The 16,632-nt window shown below is 42.6% G+C and overlaps 2 protein-coding genes across 2 annotated transcripts; both read right to left on the bottom strand.

Moving 5' to 3' along the window:
• Positions 1-952: 952 nt before the first annotated feature.
• Positions 953-9,301, bottom strand: pgap6 (post-glycosylphosphatidylinositol attachment to proteins 6). The gene is made up of 13 exons (XM_056421408.1): positions 9,159-9,301; positions 7,102-7,285; positions 6,796-6,997; positions 6,167-6,294; positions 5,786-6,051; positions 5,320-5,660; positions 5,099-5,195; positions 4,574-4,688; positions 3,961-4,103; positions 3,624-3,802; positions 3,010-3,156; positions 2,802-2,918; positions 953-2,635 (listed from the first exon to the last, which is right to left on the bottom strand). The coding sequence occupies exons 1-13, from the start codon at positions 9,220-9,222 to the stop codon at positions 2,303-2,305; spliced, it is 2,316 nt and encodes a 771-aa protein (XP_056277383.1). The 5' UTR covers positions 9,223-9,301; the 3' UTR covers positions 953-2,302.
• A 748-nt stretch (positions 9,302-10,049) lies between these two features.
• Positions 10,050-12,427, bottom strand: LOC130198403 (leucine rich adaptor protein 1-like). The gene is made up of 3 exons (XM_056421555.1): positions 12,215-12,427; positions 11,419-11,603; positions 10,050-10,786 (listed from the first exon to the last, which is right to left on the bottom strand). The coding sequence occupies exons 1-3, from the start codon at positions 12,425-12,427 to the stop codon at positions 10,273-10,275; spliced, it is 912 nt and encodes a 303-aa protein (XP_056277530.1). The 3' UTR covers positions 10,050-10,272.
• Positions 12,428-16,632: the final 4,205 nt, after the last annotated feature.

Raw genomic sequence — 16,632 nt, forward strand, 5'->3', positions numbered from 1 at the left:
ATTGATCCCGTGGGAGCTGCAGTTTCCTCTACTGGACATGCTCCCTCTACTGGCTGTATGTGGTCACATGATTTACCCTTGTAGTTAGTGGTTCCCAACCTTGTTATCTTATGAGCCCGAATAAGTGCCGAATGTTAACCCTTCTTCACAGGTTAAGGGCTGAGTGGCAGCATGAGTTGAGGGCATTTCCACAGGGTGATTATTTTGTTGTATTTGTTACACCTATTAATTATCTTTAAACTCCTCAGATCTATCTAAATCCCATGTTGGGAATCACTGCAATTCAAAGTCCACATAATTAATTACGGTCTGTTGACATATGACAACGCATCACCACTGCTACTGAGAAAAGTTCCCTTTTAGGTGTCAATGCAGGTTAAAGCCACTGATTTTAAAGACGTCAGTTTATCATCATTAGGAGAACTACTCATACGACACAGTTGTATGATATATTCTATTGCTGTGAAAGAGATATATAAAGTCTTGAGTTAGATAGAAAACCGTTGTTATAAACTGTTGACGAGGAGTTCTAAAGAGCAGGGCATTTACTTCTTCTGGAAGTTTGGATTGCAGAGAGGAAATGCAGGATCCAGTTATTTTTAAGCGTGGTGCTTACAAGGGATTAAAAATCAGGATATGTCGATCTTTTCTAACAACTATGAGCAGTATAAGGCTCGATGCTGTGATCTGTAGCACTGATCTGTGTCAGCATTGCAGGACATGAGAGCCCAGCAGATTTACTAATGGAGGCAAGCCATATATGGGCACACAAGCAAATATACTTATATAAGTGCACACACACACACACACAGTAAAATGTGTATTTTCCAACAAACAAGCACTTGCTATATTTCCGAGGATTATGATAATCCGCTTTCCTCCATTGCCCCATCCACTCTTGTTGCGTGACAGTGTGTGTGCGTGTGTGTGTGTGTAAATAAATCATGAAATCTCTCTTTATACCACAGATTTATTTTTGGTGGGATAAATGCCATTTGGATTTGTAAATGGTTTGGAAAGTAGAATCATGTTTTACATTGAACATCACATTTCTTCATCCTGACACACATAAGAGCTACAGTATGTTTCATGCTCTTAATTAAATGTCACAACGAAAAAGAAAGGCTATGCAAGTGTGACAGAAACATTCAATTTGAAACTGTGCAAAAATCATAAGGAGGAAATCATCGCAGCATGGGAGACATAGTAAAAGACGACACATATTCAATGTGTCTTCCAGTAAATAAAGTATGGAAAGTGCTCAGTAGCTATACAGGTGGAAAAGACAAAACACACACATTCATAGACAAGAGGAGGCACTGGACACAGTCATCTGAATATACATTCATAGTCACCACTCATTTGCATATGGGCTGCGTACATCACATAGTGGAGTTAGCTTTTAAATCATAACAGTGCTTCAGAACCAGTCTTGGTAAAAAGAAAAATCGGATACAACTTTAAAGTGGGAAAATAAACATGAGATGATAAGAGAGCGGAGAGTCAGCAACTCATTCAGTTTCAATACCAGCTGCGTGTCAATCTGTGCATGGATAGAACCTCCGGCCGACTGGAGAGGCTACAGGACATGAAGACGTGGATTGTGAGGAGGAAATGTCTCAAGATGTTCTGCAATCACACTTTGAAGATAAAAAGCGAACTTCTTCAGCTGTATGTAACGTAATATGGTCGACAAAACAAAGCCAAACTACTTTAAAGGTTGTTTGAACTACATGACTGTTAATAATGAAGCACATCTCAAATGGATCAAATAGTTTTCAAATATTTCTAATAAATAAAATACAAGATCCAAGAATGAGGAGTGTGTACACAGACTATAAATAGTGTATACTTTATCAGCAGACTCAATAACATGAGTGTGAATATGAAGATTTAAAGTAGCTCCACAAAGTCTGATTCCATACGTTGATTTCACAGCCGACATGTACAAACACAATATTTACAAATACCAGGGCTTTGTACTAGGAAGCGGGATTTGGGAAGAGCGAGGTAACTTCAGGTTGAAACAAACAAACAAATAAATAAGACCTTCATCCAGGAAGGAGGCCTCTGTTCATGTGCTGTATTTTAGGATGTTTGCAACATTATTTAAGACTTTTACAGATCTTTTTTATTCAAATATAAGAGTTTCAATCCGTCGATAAATGTGAACATGAAAATGGTAGACCTATGAGATTATAGGTCTAAATTAGAATTTTAAATGTTTTATTCAAGATGTAAAGAACATTTTAAGAGTCTTAAATTATTTTGTTCTGTGAATGCTTGCAGTGCCGTTTAACAATCAATGCCCAGTCGCTCCTGTGACAGTGTAGAGTTCCTCCTTGTCGCTCTGACAGAGAGTGTACCCACAAACCCGGGGGCTCCGGCTCCAGCTCCATCCTCTGCTCCAGCCCAGCACCTCCCTGTTCTTCTCCTTTGGGGGCAGCAGGAACACCACGCAGCTGGCCACCAGGATGTGCCACAGCGAGTGTGTGTAGTAGTAGTTGTCCTCGGTCTCAGTGAAAATGTACAAACATACCCCAATGAGGGCGCAGAGCGCCCCGGGGATCAGGAAGAGGACCCAGCGCTTCCATGAAGGCGGGTAACAATGACGCCGCTGCACTCCTCGGTACACCTGTCAACAAAAGTGAACTGGATTCAGCACACCTCAGCTACAGCAAGTTCATTGTTTTATTAACACTCTTTCTTTTGTCCTCATTGTGGGTTTATTTTAAATTGCCAAGGAAGTCAGCAGAATATTCCCATCGGGAAGTGTTTCATAAACTCTCTTTACGTCTCACCCAGGCAGTGACCATGCACAGTATGGCGCAGAGGACGGGAACCAACAGGTTCCACAGGCCTTTGCGGTCCAGCTGCATCGACATGGCTATGAGCAGAACCCCGAGCATAAACAGAGTCTGCACACACACGAAGAAGACGATTAGAAACCAATCTTAGGCCTTCATCATGCGATAAGAGTATTAAAAAGGAAAATAGTCAGTGTCTTACATATTTGAATACATCTCTGATGCGAGCCATGCACAGGATGGTGACCCAGATGGAACAGACTGACCCCAGGAAGTCACAATATTGTAGGGCATCGTAGTCCATTATACACATTACTGCGACACCAGGCTGGTCACATGCGTGGTAAAACTGGAATATTAAAAGAAGGAAGAAAAAACATTACTCTGAATGCTAAAAACACGAGCTGCCTTAATAATGATTACGGTCCTCCTTCCCAACAGTTACATATAACACATGCATATAGATGTGTCCATAATGACTAATAAAGTTGTGTGGTCTGGCTTGATCGATATTTTCAACTGAAGGCATCGACCATCACAGGCTATACCCAACAACATGTCTATGACCACATCTGGAAGCAAGAAGCATCCTGAAAGTGAGACAGACTGAATCCTTGAACTGAAAGGGCAGCTGTGCAGCGTCAATGTTACATTTTTTTGTGAGCTGGGCTTATTGAAAGTGTGATGGCCAAAACAAACACTTGTGTTCATTCAACATAACATTATCCATGTTGAAGATGAACAGTTCTCCAGAAACATGGCTGAAATGCAATTGACCTACATACATGCACACACGTGTGTGTGTGTGTGTGTTACCGTGGAAAAGAACATTGTGAAAAGGTAGACGGAGGCCTCAGTGATGTAGCAGCGTTTGAGGGCCACCACGATGGCAGGCAGGAAAGACAGATTACTGAGCGTGAGAAGAAGAGTTGCTGTCAACTGGCGACGGTACGACTGAGCTGTTGAGTTGTCAGTGCAGCCCCAACCGCTCCGGCCTGCAACACAAACACACCTTATTTTAGTTTAAGCAAAGATAGCCTTGTTACTTCTGTTATTAAAGTCAAAGAAAAGTATTGTTGTGTGTGTGTGTGTGTGTGTGTGTGTGTGTGTGTGTGTGTGTGTGTGTGTGTGTGTGTGTGTGTGTGTGTCTTACCAGCTTTGCAGACGCAGGCAGCGTACAGGTAGCTGTAGGATCTCAGGAGTCTACATTCCCCATATGTCCCACAGTCCTCAACACAGGCACTGATAAACACCTCTGGGACCACAGACACCAGTGATGTATTACCACAGTCACTGCTGCAAGAACAACACACACACACACACATTACATATTAAATACATGGCCAACTACAAATACCTTTGCTGCACAATCGAATTGTATGCCCTTTAAATACCAATGTTTAGCAAGTCTTTTTAATAAAGAACTATATATGAAGAAAGTACTGTTGAATTTCATAAAACATTATGTAGTGTGAAAGTCCAAAGTCAAACAATGAAGAAAGTATTCATGTGGAAGCAGAATTTAATAAGGAACTGGGATGAGGAAAACTTAAGCGCAGATATGTGCATTTATAATGTGAACCTGTGTATAATGTCAACGTGAACACATCTACAAAGGCGTTACATGTGGAGACCATGTGTTCATTAAAAACATCCATTGTCCGTTGAGAGTAGTGCTCTCCAGATTTGAGGGAGGAAAACATGTAGAAATATTTACGAATTTTTTAGATAAAGATGAAAATGCAACATTTGCATGTGTGTGTTACCTGTTGCATGTAAGCTGCAGGGTGAGGTACCATGTTGCTGACTGAGGAAAAGGCAACCGGACCACAGCTTTGGGATCACTGGCATTCACGTGAACACTGTACCCTCCAAACAAAGCTGCAGATACACACACATACACGAGAAGTGCCTCCAAATTCTATTTTCAAAATGCAAGTGTGGCAAAATACATTTATGTCTACGGGGTATAATGAGACCTATTTCCAAATAAGAGCGGAGATGTTCTACTGTAACTATTTCTCAGTGAGCTCGTATCTAACCTGCTCTTGGCAGAAGGCAGGAAAACACCTTTGAGAAGGTTGACATTCCTACTTCATAAATGGATATTTGAACTTGTACATTGTCCATTCCGAGGATGTTATTCATCATCAATAATACAACCCTATTTTCTGCTATTTCATCTGAATGTTACCAGACTCATTAAGCCACTGCAGGTATTTCCAGGAGTTAAATGCATCAATTCAATCAAGTATGAATGTGAAAAGATTCATTCTGGTTATCTGTGCTACCTGTGCGACAGGGTTGAGAGTGGTTGAGTTCGAGGACCGGAGCCCACGGAGAGAGACAGGCGACCACACTGCTGCTGTTTTTTAGGGTTGCATTAGTCTACACACACACACACACACATGTAAAACAGCAGGAAACACAACTCTGACACTCTCAAATCTAGTATATAATATGTGATCAGAATAGTGTATGAGTGAATGTGTAACATGTCAGTGGTACTCACAGTGTTGAGTGTGAGCTGTAGGTTGAGTGTACCACCAGTGGCTTGTGTGTACAGGGGGTAGGTGAGCAGGGTGGGGTGAGCATCTGTAACGCTCACGTTGGGTCCGGTGGCGGGAGTGAATCGAAGTGACAGAACATCGACCTCCTCGTAGAGCACGGGGATGCTCCACACACACGCCGACAACGGCGTGAACAGGGACGCCGACTCGTTGCTCAAGGCGACTGCGTCTGTCATCACGGAGCTGTTGCCTGCTGATGTGGAGTTGGAATCGCTGCGGTTGCCACGGAGATTAATGACGCCACCGTCTGCTTTAAGGCCGACACTTTTTGGCTTGCACCCCACTGAGGGAGACGCAGACAGACACACGCAGTGCAGAATAGAATAGATTACACGCACTGGTGGTGGATTAGAACAGAGACATAATAGCGTGTGAGTTTTGTTTACGGAACTGCGCTTCTGTGTTCACCTGTGTAGTTTGAGATGATACTAAAGGTCACAGTACGGTTGTCGAGGCTGCTCTCCACAACAACTCGTAACCAGGTATCCCAAGGTGGGTGAGAAAGAGTTGCAGAGCAGCCAATCCCTGAGCAGTTCACCGCGACTGGGCGGTGCTGCAGAGAAGTAGAGCCGAGCTTGAGGACTAGTGAACAGTTCCCACTGTCGGCTCCCTCCGCTGACGAACAGTCAGCCACAGAGACGGACAGAGAGGAGGCAAACTCTGGAACATACAACCTAGGACAGACACAAATAAATTAACTGCTCTTCTATTGATTGATAAGAGAAATAAAGATTGGATTAAAGGATAGAACCACGGGTAAATAAGTATACACACACACACAGTTCCTACTTAAGGCGGGCAGGTCTGACAGGCGCTGCGGTCTGCTGGAGAAATGTGCCTTGCTGTAAAATGGGCGTGTCCACTGCTCTCCGGATTGATAGCTGAGGCTGGAAGAAGTACGAGCAAGACGGAAAGCCCTAATAGAGAAAGAGAATAAATAAATAAAACAATGTAGAACAATGGGGGACACAAATACAATTACAGGAGGTAAACGGTAAAATGCAAATTGTTCTTTCAAGGCCAGGCATTTGTGGAATGCAGAAGCAGAAGAATGTAGTTGCGCCGACTGATCCGGTGGAACCGGTTAAGTTAAAAGGATCATTTGCAAGTTGAGCATTATAGGAATACTGCCACTTCATCTTGGCCTTTAGATGCAAAACTGAAATCATTTTCACACAAATATGATAGACAGAGATATAGTTGAAGTGAAAAAGTGCACATTCAGGCCACTAAAAATGTAAATAAGTGGCTTCACATCTTTATTCAAAACGGTCCTCATGAAAATTGCTGCACTATTAAAGGAGGACAGTTTGTGTGCATATGTCCAGGGAAAAAAAACTCTTCATCGGGACTCAAAACAACAAAAACTGTTAAAAAAAACTGCAAAAAGTGCATACTGTATAGAGCTCTCGACAAACCTTTTGCTCTATGCGCCCATCATCTTCAGGCAAGTGGGCACCAATGTACCAATCACCGGGAGCAGGATTAGAGAGGTTAAAGGTCGTGGAGTTGTTTGAAGTCACCAGTAGGATCAGAGACAGACAGGGGCTCCATAGTGTTGAATTGGGAAACACGGTCCCCGTTGGGTTGATAACTGGAGGAGCACCATACTGAATATAGCTACAAGAGAGAGAAAGAAGGATCAAAAGATATAAAAAGGAGTCACAAAAGTTGAAATAAAAATAAACCACAGATAAAATGGGAAGACATTTTCATGATCTTACATGGAGACATTGTGCTGCCCACAGTGGAACGAGTGGCCCTTGGTGACTGTGAACAGCCAGCGAGCGACGGCCGTCTCCTCTGGGACCTGAAACCTGTACAGCCTCACGTTGCCATACCAACCATACTTGGACAACTTCTGAGCTGGTTTGGACGAGAGCTCTGAGACAAATGTCACCGGTCCATCTTTAGGGAGCAAGATTTCAAACAGAAAGAGCACAAACACAGTTTTACCGCTGAGTGTCGTAATACACATATTGTATAAGTAAGTTAGTAGTTTGTAAATACAAGTGCAAGTGTGACACAACTAGCTACACACACTGATCTAAACATATGTGATAAAAGACGATTACTATTTTTATTAAAAATATGAAATACATTTTTTTTTAATGTAGCCACAAAGATGAAAAGATGCACGACGGATAGAAAAAAATGAGACACTAAATAAAAGAAATGCTCTCGCACTAACTTTGTTGAATGTCAATAAGAAACAGTCGACTTAGTGTTTAATGTTGTTAAGTTAGAAGATACATATTGTAAAGATACACGTTGTCACATGTATACCGTCATAAGAATCAGAATCAGAATCAGAAATCAGAATCAGAATCAGAATCAGAATCAGAAAATCAGAATCAGAAATCAGAATCAGAAACATGTTTATTGCCAAAGAATGTTCATATTAAAAACACAAACAAACGAGGAACTTTTTTTTTTTGAAGGTAAGAAAATCGCGCACCAACACACGGGCGCTGCGCGCGCCATCTAGAAAAGAAAGGATGTGGATGACATGAGAGGAACATGAGGGGAAGAGGCGAGAAAAAGCAAAAGACCCCCCCCCCTAGAGGTACAGTGGGAGCAGGGAAAAAAAAAAACAAATTGCATATACATACATATCATATACATCTTAGACATGAACATGGGGGGGGGGGGAGGGGGGGGAGGGGAGAGGCCCCGTCATTAGGGCAGGCGAGGTAAGCAGCACCGGCAAGCAGCCACCACACCGCCGCGGCACGGCGGCGGCCAGAAATCGTCCTGTCACACTGGGGGCAGCAAAGCAGGCGGGCGTGGGGGGGGGGGTGAGTGCATTTCAGTTGTTAAGTTCGTGTGTTGTGTGTGGTAGTGTATCCCCCTCCCCAGTCACAACAGTTCAAAGTCTCAAATCCAAAGTTCCACAATGGGCCATGGGTGCAGCCTGAGGGGATGGGGGGGAGGGGGGGAACAGGATCTGTGAATAGGAATGATGGAGGGAGTCTCGGAAGAATGAGAGAGTCTGAGTTCTGTTGTTAGTCAGTCACGGCCTTGGGCCCGTCCTGGTGGGATTGCGCAGATAAGGCAGTGATAAGATTTGTTCCAGTTGGTGCTGCAGTAGCAGTTTCCTTTTCCACAATTTCCCAATTTCCTCCAATTTTCTCCCTTTTGCCAATTCAATTTCAAAATTTCTTTTTTTCATTTTGCAGAGCTCTCCCAAACGATACGGTTCATTCTGACGGTTCAATAATGCCACTCTGCCCAAACTGGCCTAATCATGTCCTTTGCTTACATCAGCTTTTCCGCCCTTTTAAGCTTTAACGGCTTCCTTAACTTTTCCTTAATAAAAGCAGCCGAGGCAGCAAAAAAACTAAAATAATCCTCCTGTAATCAAAGTTCCGAATATGGTCCTCCACTACGTCCCGACACGGGTCCTGACGCACCAGACGTCCCACTTCACCATCGTGCCGCAGCCATCAGATCGAGCAGTCAGTCGAGAAGGTAGGGTAGGTTCCCCATACCCGGAGAAGCTGTCGTCGATGTGGTTGATTTCAGTTAAGGAGTCCGGAGTTACAAGTTTTTAGTTCGAAGAGTTCGAAGAGGAGAGAGACAGTATAGAGGAGACATGAGACATGGGGAGAGGAGCCAAATCCAAGGAGGACACACTATGTGTCTTTAACAATGTGAACGTCAGTGCATGAGCATGCGACACAAGACAACAACAGGTAAAGTCGCACGTCGCGGTAGCTAGCGGTAGTTAGCAACATGCTAACTGACAGCTCGCGCTGTCCTCGCCTCTGAAAGCACTGACCGTCTGCTGAGGTCCGCGTCGTCAGGGCGACGAAAAGGAGGCAACGTAGAAAACGGAATGCCATGTTTCCTGCGTCTGGACCATCACATCGTCCGTTGACCACCTGTAATGTCACTCAAACATCGCTCGCTCAGGAGAAAGTCGTTTTGCAGGCACAGCACTTCCTTGGTTTCCATGTAAATAGACGACGTCACGAAAGTCATCGCGTGCTGCCTTTGCGTTTATCGGAAAAATAAACATCGTCCACATTAACGACACAGAACACAATGGCATTTTAGTGATAATTTGTGTAATTTAGAGACAATGTTCAAATATTGTTTATTGACATAAACGACAACTTCTTGTTGATGACGCAAAACATAATACACAGCAGTGAATATTGAACACGGCTCATTATTGTCATGGTAATGTTCAAAAGTACAAGCTTAAGAGAACCAAGGAACACTGTTCGATATAAACAGCTCTGAAATGCCTCCCTTTTAATAGTAGTATAGCTGTCATGATTAGGACTTACTTGACCATCACATGTCCATTTTGTTGTGTTTGTTTACGACAACATCAAAATGAATTTCTTATTTACACGTAACACATAATCATCCAGCATTCATACTTCTCTGCTGTTTAGGTTGCTTGATAAGCAAGAGCAGGAATACATATTTTTTTGGGTCTTGTTTATTACAAACCAACATATTAGGCTCATCATTGCAGCAAAGCAATGGCTCCATCTTTAAAATGTGCACAGGTTTATTGCCTTATATCCACAAGTGTGAACGATTTCAAAGAGACTGCACAATATATGAGATATAAGCTATTATGAATAAGAGAAGACAATCAAATTAAATTCAGTGAAAATTAACTTCATGATCAGTATTTTTGCAATTAAAGTCACCAGTGTGTAAAACATTTATTCGACAAGGACATGACATTTCTAGATATCATATTTGTTTACCATATAATTTCCTTAATTGTAAATAAAAGGGGCTTTTTTGTCTCTTGGAACACCTAAAATACACATCAAACATCCTCATCAAAAGCAAATGAATAGTGAAAAAGAGAAAGAGAAAGTCGAGGTAAATAGCTTCTCGTACATTTAAATGTATAGCTTTATAGAATATTATAGATACGTATGATCGTCCTGTGACTCCACCCAGCACCACGGAGCATTATAGCCCAGCAAGGTCGTGTCTCTATTAGGCGGATTTTCTTCCTCTTCCATCGTATTGTGCTGGTGCTTCGTCTGTATCTCTTCTGAATGTTTAGTGAGGGAAAAGATATCATTCATGTTTCTTCTTGACCTGCTAGATCTGAGGAGAGCTCTCCTGATGGTGCCAACATCGTCTTTGATGAATCGTGACGGAGCTACATCAGAGTCCTGTGGTTGGGACTTTTGTGATTTGGCACGGCCCAAACAGTTGGCAGGACCAGATGATGACGGACCACGGCTGCCATGTGTGGAATGACTGACTTCCAACTTAAAGATGGAAGGACTAGGAGGTCTTTCCTCAGTAAACTCCGGGATCCGCATGTCAAAGTAGCTCTTGTGGTTTAGTTCATCATCATGAGCGTGTGGTTGGTGATCTGATGCTTCATCGCCAGAGTTTTCAGTCAAATCTTGAGTTAGTCTTTCTCTGCAGGAGCAATGATAAAAATGCAAAGTCACATATGAAGCCTGAGCCCTAAAACTGAAAATGCTTTAAATCTACATCCTGCACACTTAAGATATCATAAGCTTCTTCAGGTTTTGGCTGAAATTCTGAATCTGATCAAAATAGAGCAGTGAAGTACATTTGGGATTTATTTGTTTTAGGTTTCAAAAGTTGTTTTTAACAGCAACTGGTAACATTGAAGATAGTATAGCAATAGTTCGGTGAGATTTTGGCTACGGTACGACTTTGTTTAATGCACTTTTCTTACATCTGCACTAAGTACCAAATTACTTTTTCTTTTAAGACTACATCTTGACAAAGTACAAATGTGTCGCATGCAGTATGTATTCAATTGGTAACTACTTCATAACATGGTATCTTGAACTGTGACATATTTGCATACTGCACGTGAACTGATGCAGTTGGACATCCTGTCATTTTTTGGCATACTGCATTTGATATAATATGTATTAGGACATACTACATGTTTTTTCCGTCATATTATAGTATGGTAATATGGGTATTAGAACGTACAGATAATCTATTAGTTTAAAAGAATAGTGCAACTTTTTAATTTGAACAGGTTCCTGTACACAAGCCAAACAAAACTGTACCTGCAGGGGGACACCGAGAGCCCGTGCTCCTCCACAGCCACCAGGCTGCTCAGGCTGCCCGTCGAGCTGCTGCTGTGGCTGACTGAGGCCTCCGGCTCCTCCATCAGCCACCTCATGGCCTCAATACCCTCGTGAACGGCCAGCAGCTGGCGCAGGATCTTCACATCGGCAGATCGCAGCGACCTCTGCAAGAATAGAGAGGAGTTCAGTGTGATGCCTGTATACATCAGGGAACTGTGTGTGTGTATGTGTGTGTGTATGTGTGTATGTGTGTGCATGTAGGTGTATGTGTACTGCAGGTATGTGTGGGAAGAGAGAGGTGTGTATTCATCCAAACACACACACACACCAATGAGGGCCCTGCTAGTGCACTCATTTGCCAACAAAGCATGAAGGAGAACAAAAGAGAACGCGCATAGAAGAATGTTGGAGGAAGTCAGGTGAGGTGAAAGGTGTTCAGAGAATGAGCAGCGCAGCAGAATGTGTAAAGGGAATTGAGATGAATGCGAGCGGCGCCAGGTGATGGGTGTGGTGGAGAGACACATGAGACACTGTCTGTCATCAGAAATAAACAGAAGCAGGTGAAGTCGACTTGGCGGTTCAGAGAAAAGCACAATTCTGTCAAACAGAAGAGTTGTTGCTGAAACAAGTTGTGCAAGTTGTTGCAAAATGTGAAAAGATACACATGCAGGAACACTCAGTCCACACTCATACTGAGCCACTACAACTACATATTGTCCATTAAGGACAGCAATAATCATGATACATTCTCTATTATAGAAATAGGAGTCTTTACCATCTCTTGTTTCAAGCTGCTTATTCTGTCAGAGAAGCTACCGCTGAAGGCAGAGCTGCGGTCTGCCCTGTCCACCACATCAGACCTCCAGCCATCTTCGCAGTCCGCAGAGTCCCTCATCCAAATCAGAAGACTTTCTGGGGTTTTCCTGCCAACCTTATTTTCCACTTCTCTCAGATCTAGGAAGGAATCGTTGAGGATGTCCTCTGCCATCCCCACGCGCAGTTACTCCCAAGTCCTCCGACTGGCTTGGGATAGAGGCGAGCTTGTGCGTGAAGTCACTTTCCAAATTCCGCTGTGAGAAGTTAGGAGTCCACAGAGAGAAAACGGCAGAGCTATAAATCTCCCACACTTACAAGCAAAGTCCCACACGCTATAATCCTGAACACTCAACACCAAAGCATGTCCACGAATGACTAACCTGCCTCAGGGGCGCAGAACAAGCCACGCACGCTCGACGCCTCACCTGTACCTGCTGACATGCTGTCGCCATTCATGCTACTGAGGTATTGATGGTATGCAGCACAGCGTGTGATGCTGGAAAGTGTAAATGCTCTTTATGTAGTCCACAAACAACGGTGCCGTTTCATACCAGCGGTCACATGAAGAGGCAGCACGTGCACACCGAGCTGGTGATGCGAGAAGGGCATGAACTTTATATCCGTGACATTTCAGCCTGCTGTCTTTGTGTTTAACCTTGATTCCAAACAGAGTAAGCCTATGTATGTGGATTGAAAGCATGTCGTTGTATAAAATGCAATATGCAAAGAATCATTATGTGTTAATCTCAGTGGCGGGCCGTGGGCCTGGGGCCTGGGCCTTCAGTGAGGTCCTACACAGTCCCACCCGAATTAATCCAGCTCTTATTACTATCATTATGATGCCATGGCTCTAGACCAGGGCTGCTCAATACCTCGATCGCGTGGTAGTATTGGTAGATCGCATGACATTAAAAAAATTGGCCCGCCCCCGTCATTTTCTCTATAGCACGTCTTTGTTCATTTATTAAACTAAACAGCCGTCTGATGTTGATCGTATCTACACAACAGCATGTCATTTCTCTCGGCTCTCCGTCTCGCGTGCTGCAGAATGCGCGCATCGGGACGGAGAAAAAGAAGAAGAAAAAAGTAACTTGCACTCATTTGTTCACTAAACAGGGCATTGTCGCACCCAAAGCAGATTTCAAGTATATGCTCGACCAAATCGACATCTTCTCCTCCTTCCGCCATTGTGGGTTGAAAAAACAGCTTTGTAGTCCGCGAATTAATTCCTTTATCAAATTCAGTTTCCTAGTTCTGAGGTTTTGCATCTACCTGCCCATAGGACCCGCCTCTCAATATTGGTAATCCAATCAAAAGACGTGCAGCACTCCGCCTGCTAGCTGGCTCCTGTGCCGGTTCCGGGGCCTTCGAGAAGGCCTAGAGGAGCCAACTCTAAAGCTGATTGGTTGACACAACATCGTCATTCCCATTCACTTGAAGCTACCAGCGCCCGCAATGTTGATTCTGAAGGCCTAAGGGCAGATTTTAGCCCCCTGGCAACACACGATGGCTGAATATGATTGGATAAAAGATCTAAGATAAAGACCAGCCCTCCAAATCTCAACCTGGCGCTGGCAGCAGCGCAACCAAGAGGAACGCTATGAAATTAAGAGAATAACTCTTACTCTGGGGAATAATTGAATACATATTTGTGGGAAAATATATTTAGAAAAAAATATATATTCTGATGATGTTTAGGCCAGCAGAGAAGGCCTTGCTGGCCCTGACGGCCCGCCACTGGTTAATCTCTATCTGAGTATTTTGTTTCCTGGGATCAAATGTCTTCATGTCAAACTCTGTCCATTCATTTGGGAGAATTATGGTAATACAGGTGTTTAAAATGTTGATACCTAGCCTTGAGCAAAAAGGTTAATTTGATAAAGAAATAAAGATACGTGCATGGTCTGTATTTTTTTTAACAACCCAGATGGCTTGGCTCTACATGTGCTATTTATTAATCAAGGATGTTTTGGTGTAAGTTTTGCAGATACCGGCTCTCTCCAATGTAATGGGACTATCGGCTTTCTGTCTCAAAGCACCAAATAAGATTTTAAAAACTCAACAGCAATGTCTCTTTCCATAAATCCTGACCCAGTTAGTCAAGATAATCTACAGACCTTGTTGTGAGCAGGTTCATCTGTGGTATTTTTGTGTAAACTGTCCCACATAGTTACTCTGTAGAGGAAACAGTTCTGAGCTGTTGCACAGTCCACTTTTAGACTCCGAGAGAGGCCAAATAAGCAGAGAGCAAGCTAACATCTGCCACACACTCAAATAGATGATTTTTATTCATCTGGCATCCAGCCCATATTGATGCCTTTCAAAATTAGGGCAACGGTTATTTGAGGTTCCTGCTTCCTTATGAATGAGGACAAGTGGTGCATTAAGTGCATTGTCAAAGGATGACAGATCACAGTGCAGTCTGTGAGAAAGGTAAAGCAACTAGCAGAATGCATGACTGTAAATATATGAAGCTTCATCACTTCACACAAAACTAAGCTGAGCCCTCAGAGGGTAAAGTTAGTTTTATGTGTCAGACAGTGGGAGGCATTTTTGAGACTTTGGGAGAAACCGTTGAGGGTTCTATACCGCCGGCCATGTCAGAGGGAGACAGACAGCGCTGCTTCCAGCAGACTGCCGGAGAAGTTTGTTCAAGCTGTTATCAGTCAAGTGGCTTTGACGCCAACTGTTTTAAAGATAATATCATTCACATAATTATGCAATGAACATACCATAAGCATGATAAGCACAACGTCATACACACTGCAGTTGGGATGATGTTCAGATTAAAAAAAATAGCTTCATTTCAAGTTTGTAAAACACTATTTACATCGACCATTACAGGATAGCACACAGAAGTAACTGTCCCACAACATAAATATTAACACAACAAATAAGAAAATGCATCTAATTAGAACACAAATACATAACTGGGTGGAACCATGTTCAACGTAGAATATGTATTTCTGCTGAAATGTGCTTTTTGTGTAAGAAATCATCACAAACTGTGTTGACAAATGATGGATAAACAACAACGAAACACAAACCAAATTGACACGTTAAGGTGACTTAAACCACACAATAAAGCACACATGCAAAATGACTACTCAAATACCACACTCAGTCTCCCTCCCGCCTCCTTTAACACAAGTAAAAGCCCCACAAGAGCAAATATAATGGAAAATGACTCAACCAATTGATTATTTAACGACACACTAAAATGGAATAGGTCTGAAGAAAATTGTTTGCTGCTCTCTTAGCGTCTTTAAAACTGTCTCGTTGTCCAGTTATTAGCTTTTTGATGTGGCTGAATCTGCCCCCTAGAACTGTGGGTAATATTGTAATGACCAATAGGATTAGGGAAATCAGATTGTTGTCGTATTGTTATTTTTTCTGTTTTGCATTATTTTCCCCATTAGCTTATTTTCTCATTGTACAGCTCCTGTCTTCCTCTGTTGCTCTGCTTCCAGCCTGCAGCGCTGCTTCCAGTGCAGCTTGTTTTAAGGAGAGCTTTTATCCAATCAGATTTCCCCTCTCTCTATGTGAGAAGAGAGGCCTTACTTTGCAGATTAAAGTACATGGGAACGTTATCGTTGATTGTCATAAGTTTCAACCAATCAGATCTTAGGTTGACATGCTGGGCGTATTCATTCTATCTCTTACCCATCACCTCAGACATTCGCCGTCATTCGCCACTTTCAAAACATGCAGCATCGATTTATTTAGATCTGCATTTAGCCTGTGGCACTGGTTTTTGTATTGGTTTTTCACAATTGTCATCTTTTTGTGTGTGTTGCTGTTCTATTGTTTTGTCTTTAAAGTGCCTTGAGTACCATTTAAGAAGCTGTACAAATACAATTAATTATTCTTACTATTGTTATTATCCTCTTTGAAGACTGTCAACAGGCATCGGGCCTAACAACACCCTTGATCAGGACATTATTGACGATACAGTACCCCCTCTCGTACCTTATTGCTTCAGTAATGTCCAGTAGGATTTAGGGTTATCAGATGTAGCTCTCTATTAGAGCAACCTTCTCAGTCACGGTTCAGATATTTTTTGTCTTGTATTGTATTAGAAGGACAAAACACAAATATGTTAAAACATCTCTGATCTGCTTGAGCATACCTTGTTTCTTGGCTGATGTGCTTTATCCATCACTCCATGTTTGAGTCCTTCACTATACATGAAGAATCCAACAGATAACACAATTTTTAACCAAGAAATCTTTAATTTAATACTATGAGCTAATATATCTTGGTTCTAAAATGTCAATTAAACTAGGATCTTAAACATATTTTCTCAAATAAGGACCATACAAAATCAAACACCAAATAAACACTGATGCTCTCAGGTGAGTCTAAGTGCTGGAAGCC

This window comes from Pseudoliparis swirei, chromosome 8 (genome assembly GCF_029220125.1).
Source record: "Pseudoliparis swirei isolate HS2019 ecotype Mariana Trench chromosome 8, NWPU_hadal_v1, whole genome shotgun sequence".
NCBI classification, from domain to species: Eukaryota; Metazoa; Chordata; class Actinopteri; order Perciformes; family Liparidae; genus Pseudoliparis; species Pseudoliparis swirei.

Excerpts from the sequence above, each read along its gene's own strand:
- pgap6 (XM_056421408.1), bottom strand. The coding sequence starts at position 9,222 with ATGGCATTCCGTTTTCTACGTTGCCTCCTTTTCGTCGCCCTGACGACG. Across the intron at positions 6,998-7,101 it reads GGGCAGCACAATGTCTCCAT|CTATATTCAGTATGGTGCTC; the intron begins GTAAGATCATGA and ends TCTCTCTTGTAG. Across the intron at positions 2,919-3,009 it reads TCAGAGATGTATTCAAATAT|ACTCTGTTTATGCTCGGGGT; the intron begins GTAAGACACTGA and ends GTGTGTGTGCAG.
- LOC130198403 (XM_056421555.1), bottom strand. The coding sequence starts at position 12,427 with ATGGCAGAGGACATCCTCAACGATTCCTTCCTAGATCTGAGAGAAGTG. Across the intron at positions 11,604-12,214 it reads GCAGCTTGAAACAAGAGATG|AGGTCGCTGCGATCTGCCGA; the intron begins GTAAAGACTCCT and ends CTATTCTTGCAG. Across the intron at positions 10,787-11,418 it reads CTCTCGGTGTCCCCCTGCAG|AGAAAGACTAACTCAAGATT; the intron begins GTACAGTTTTGT and ends TTGCTCCTGCAG.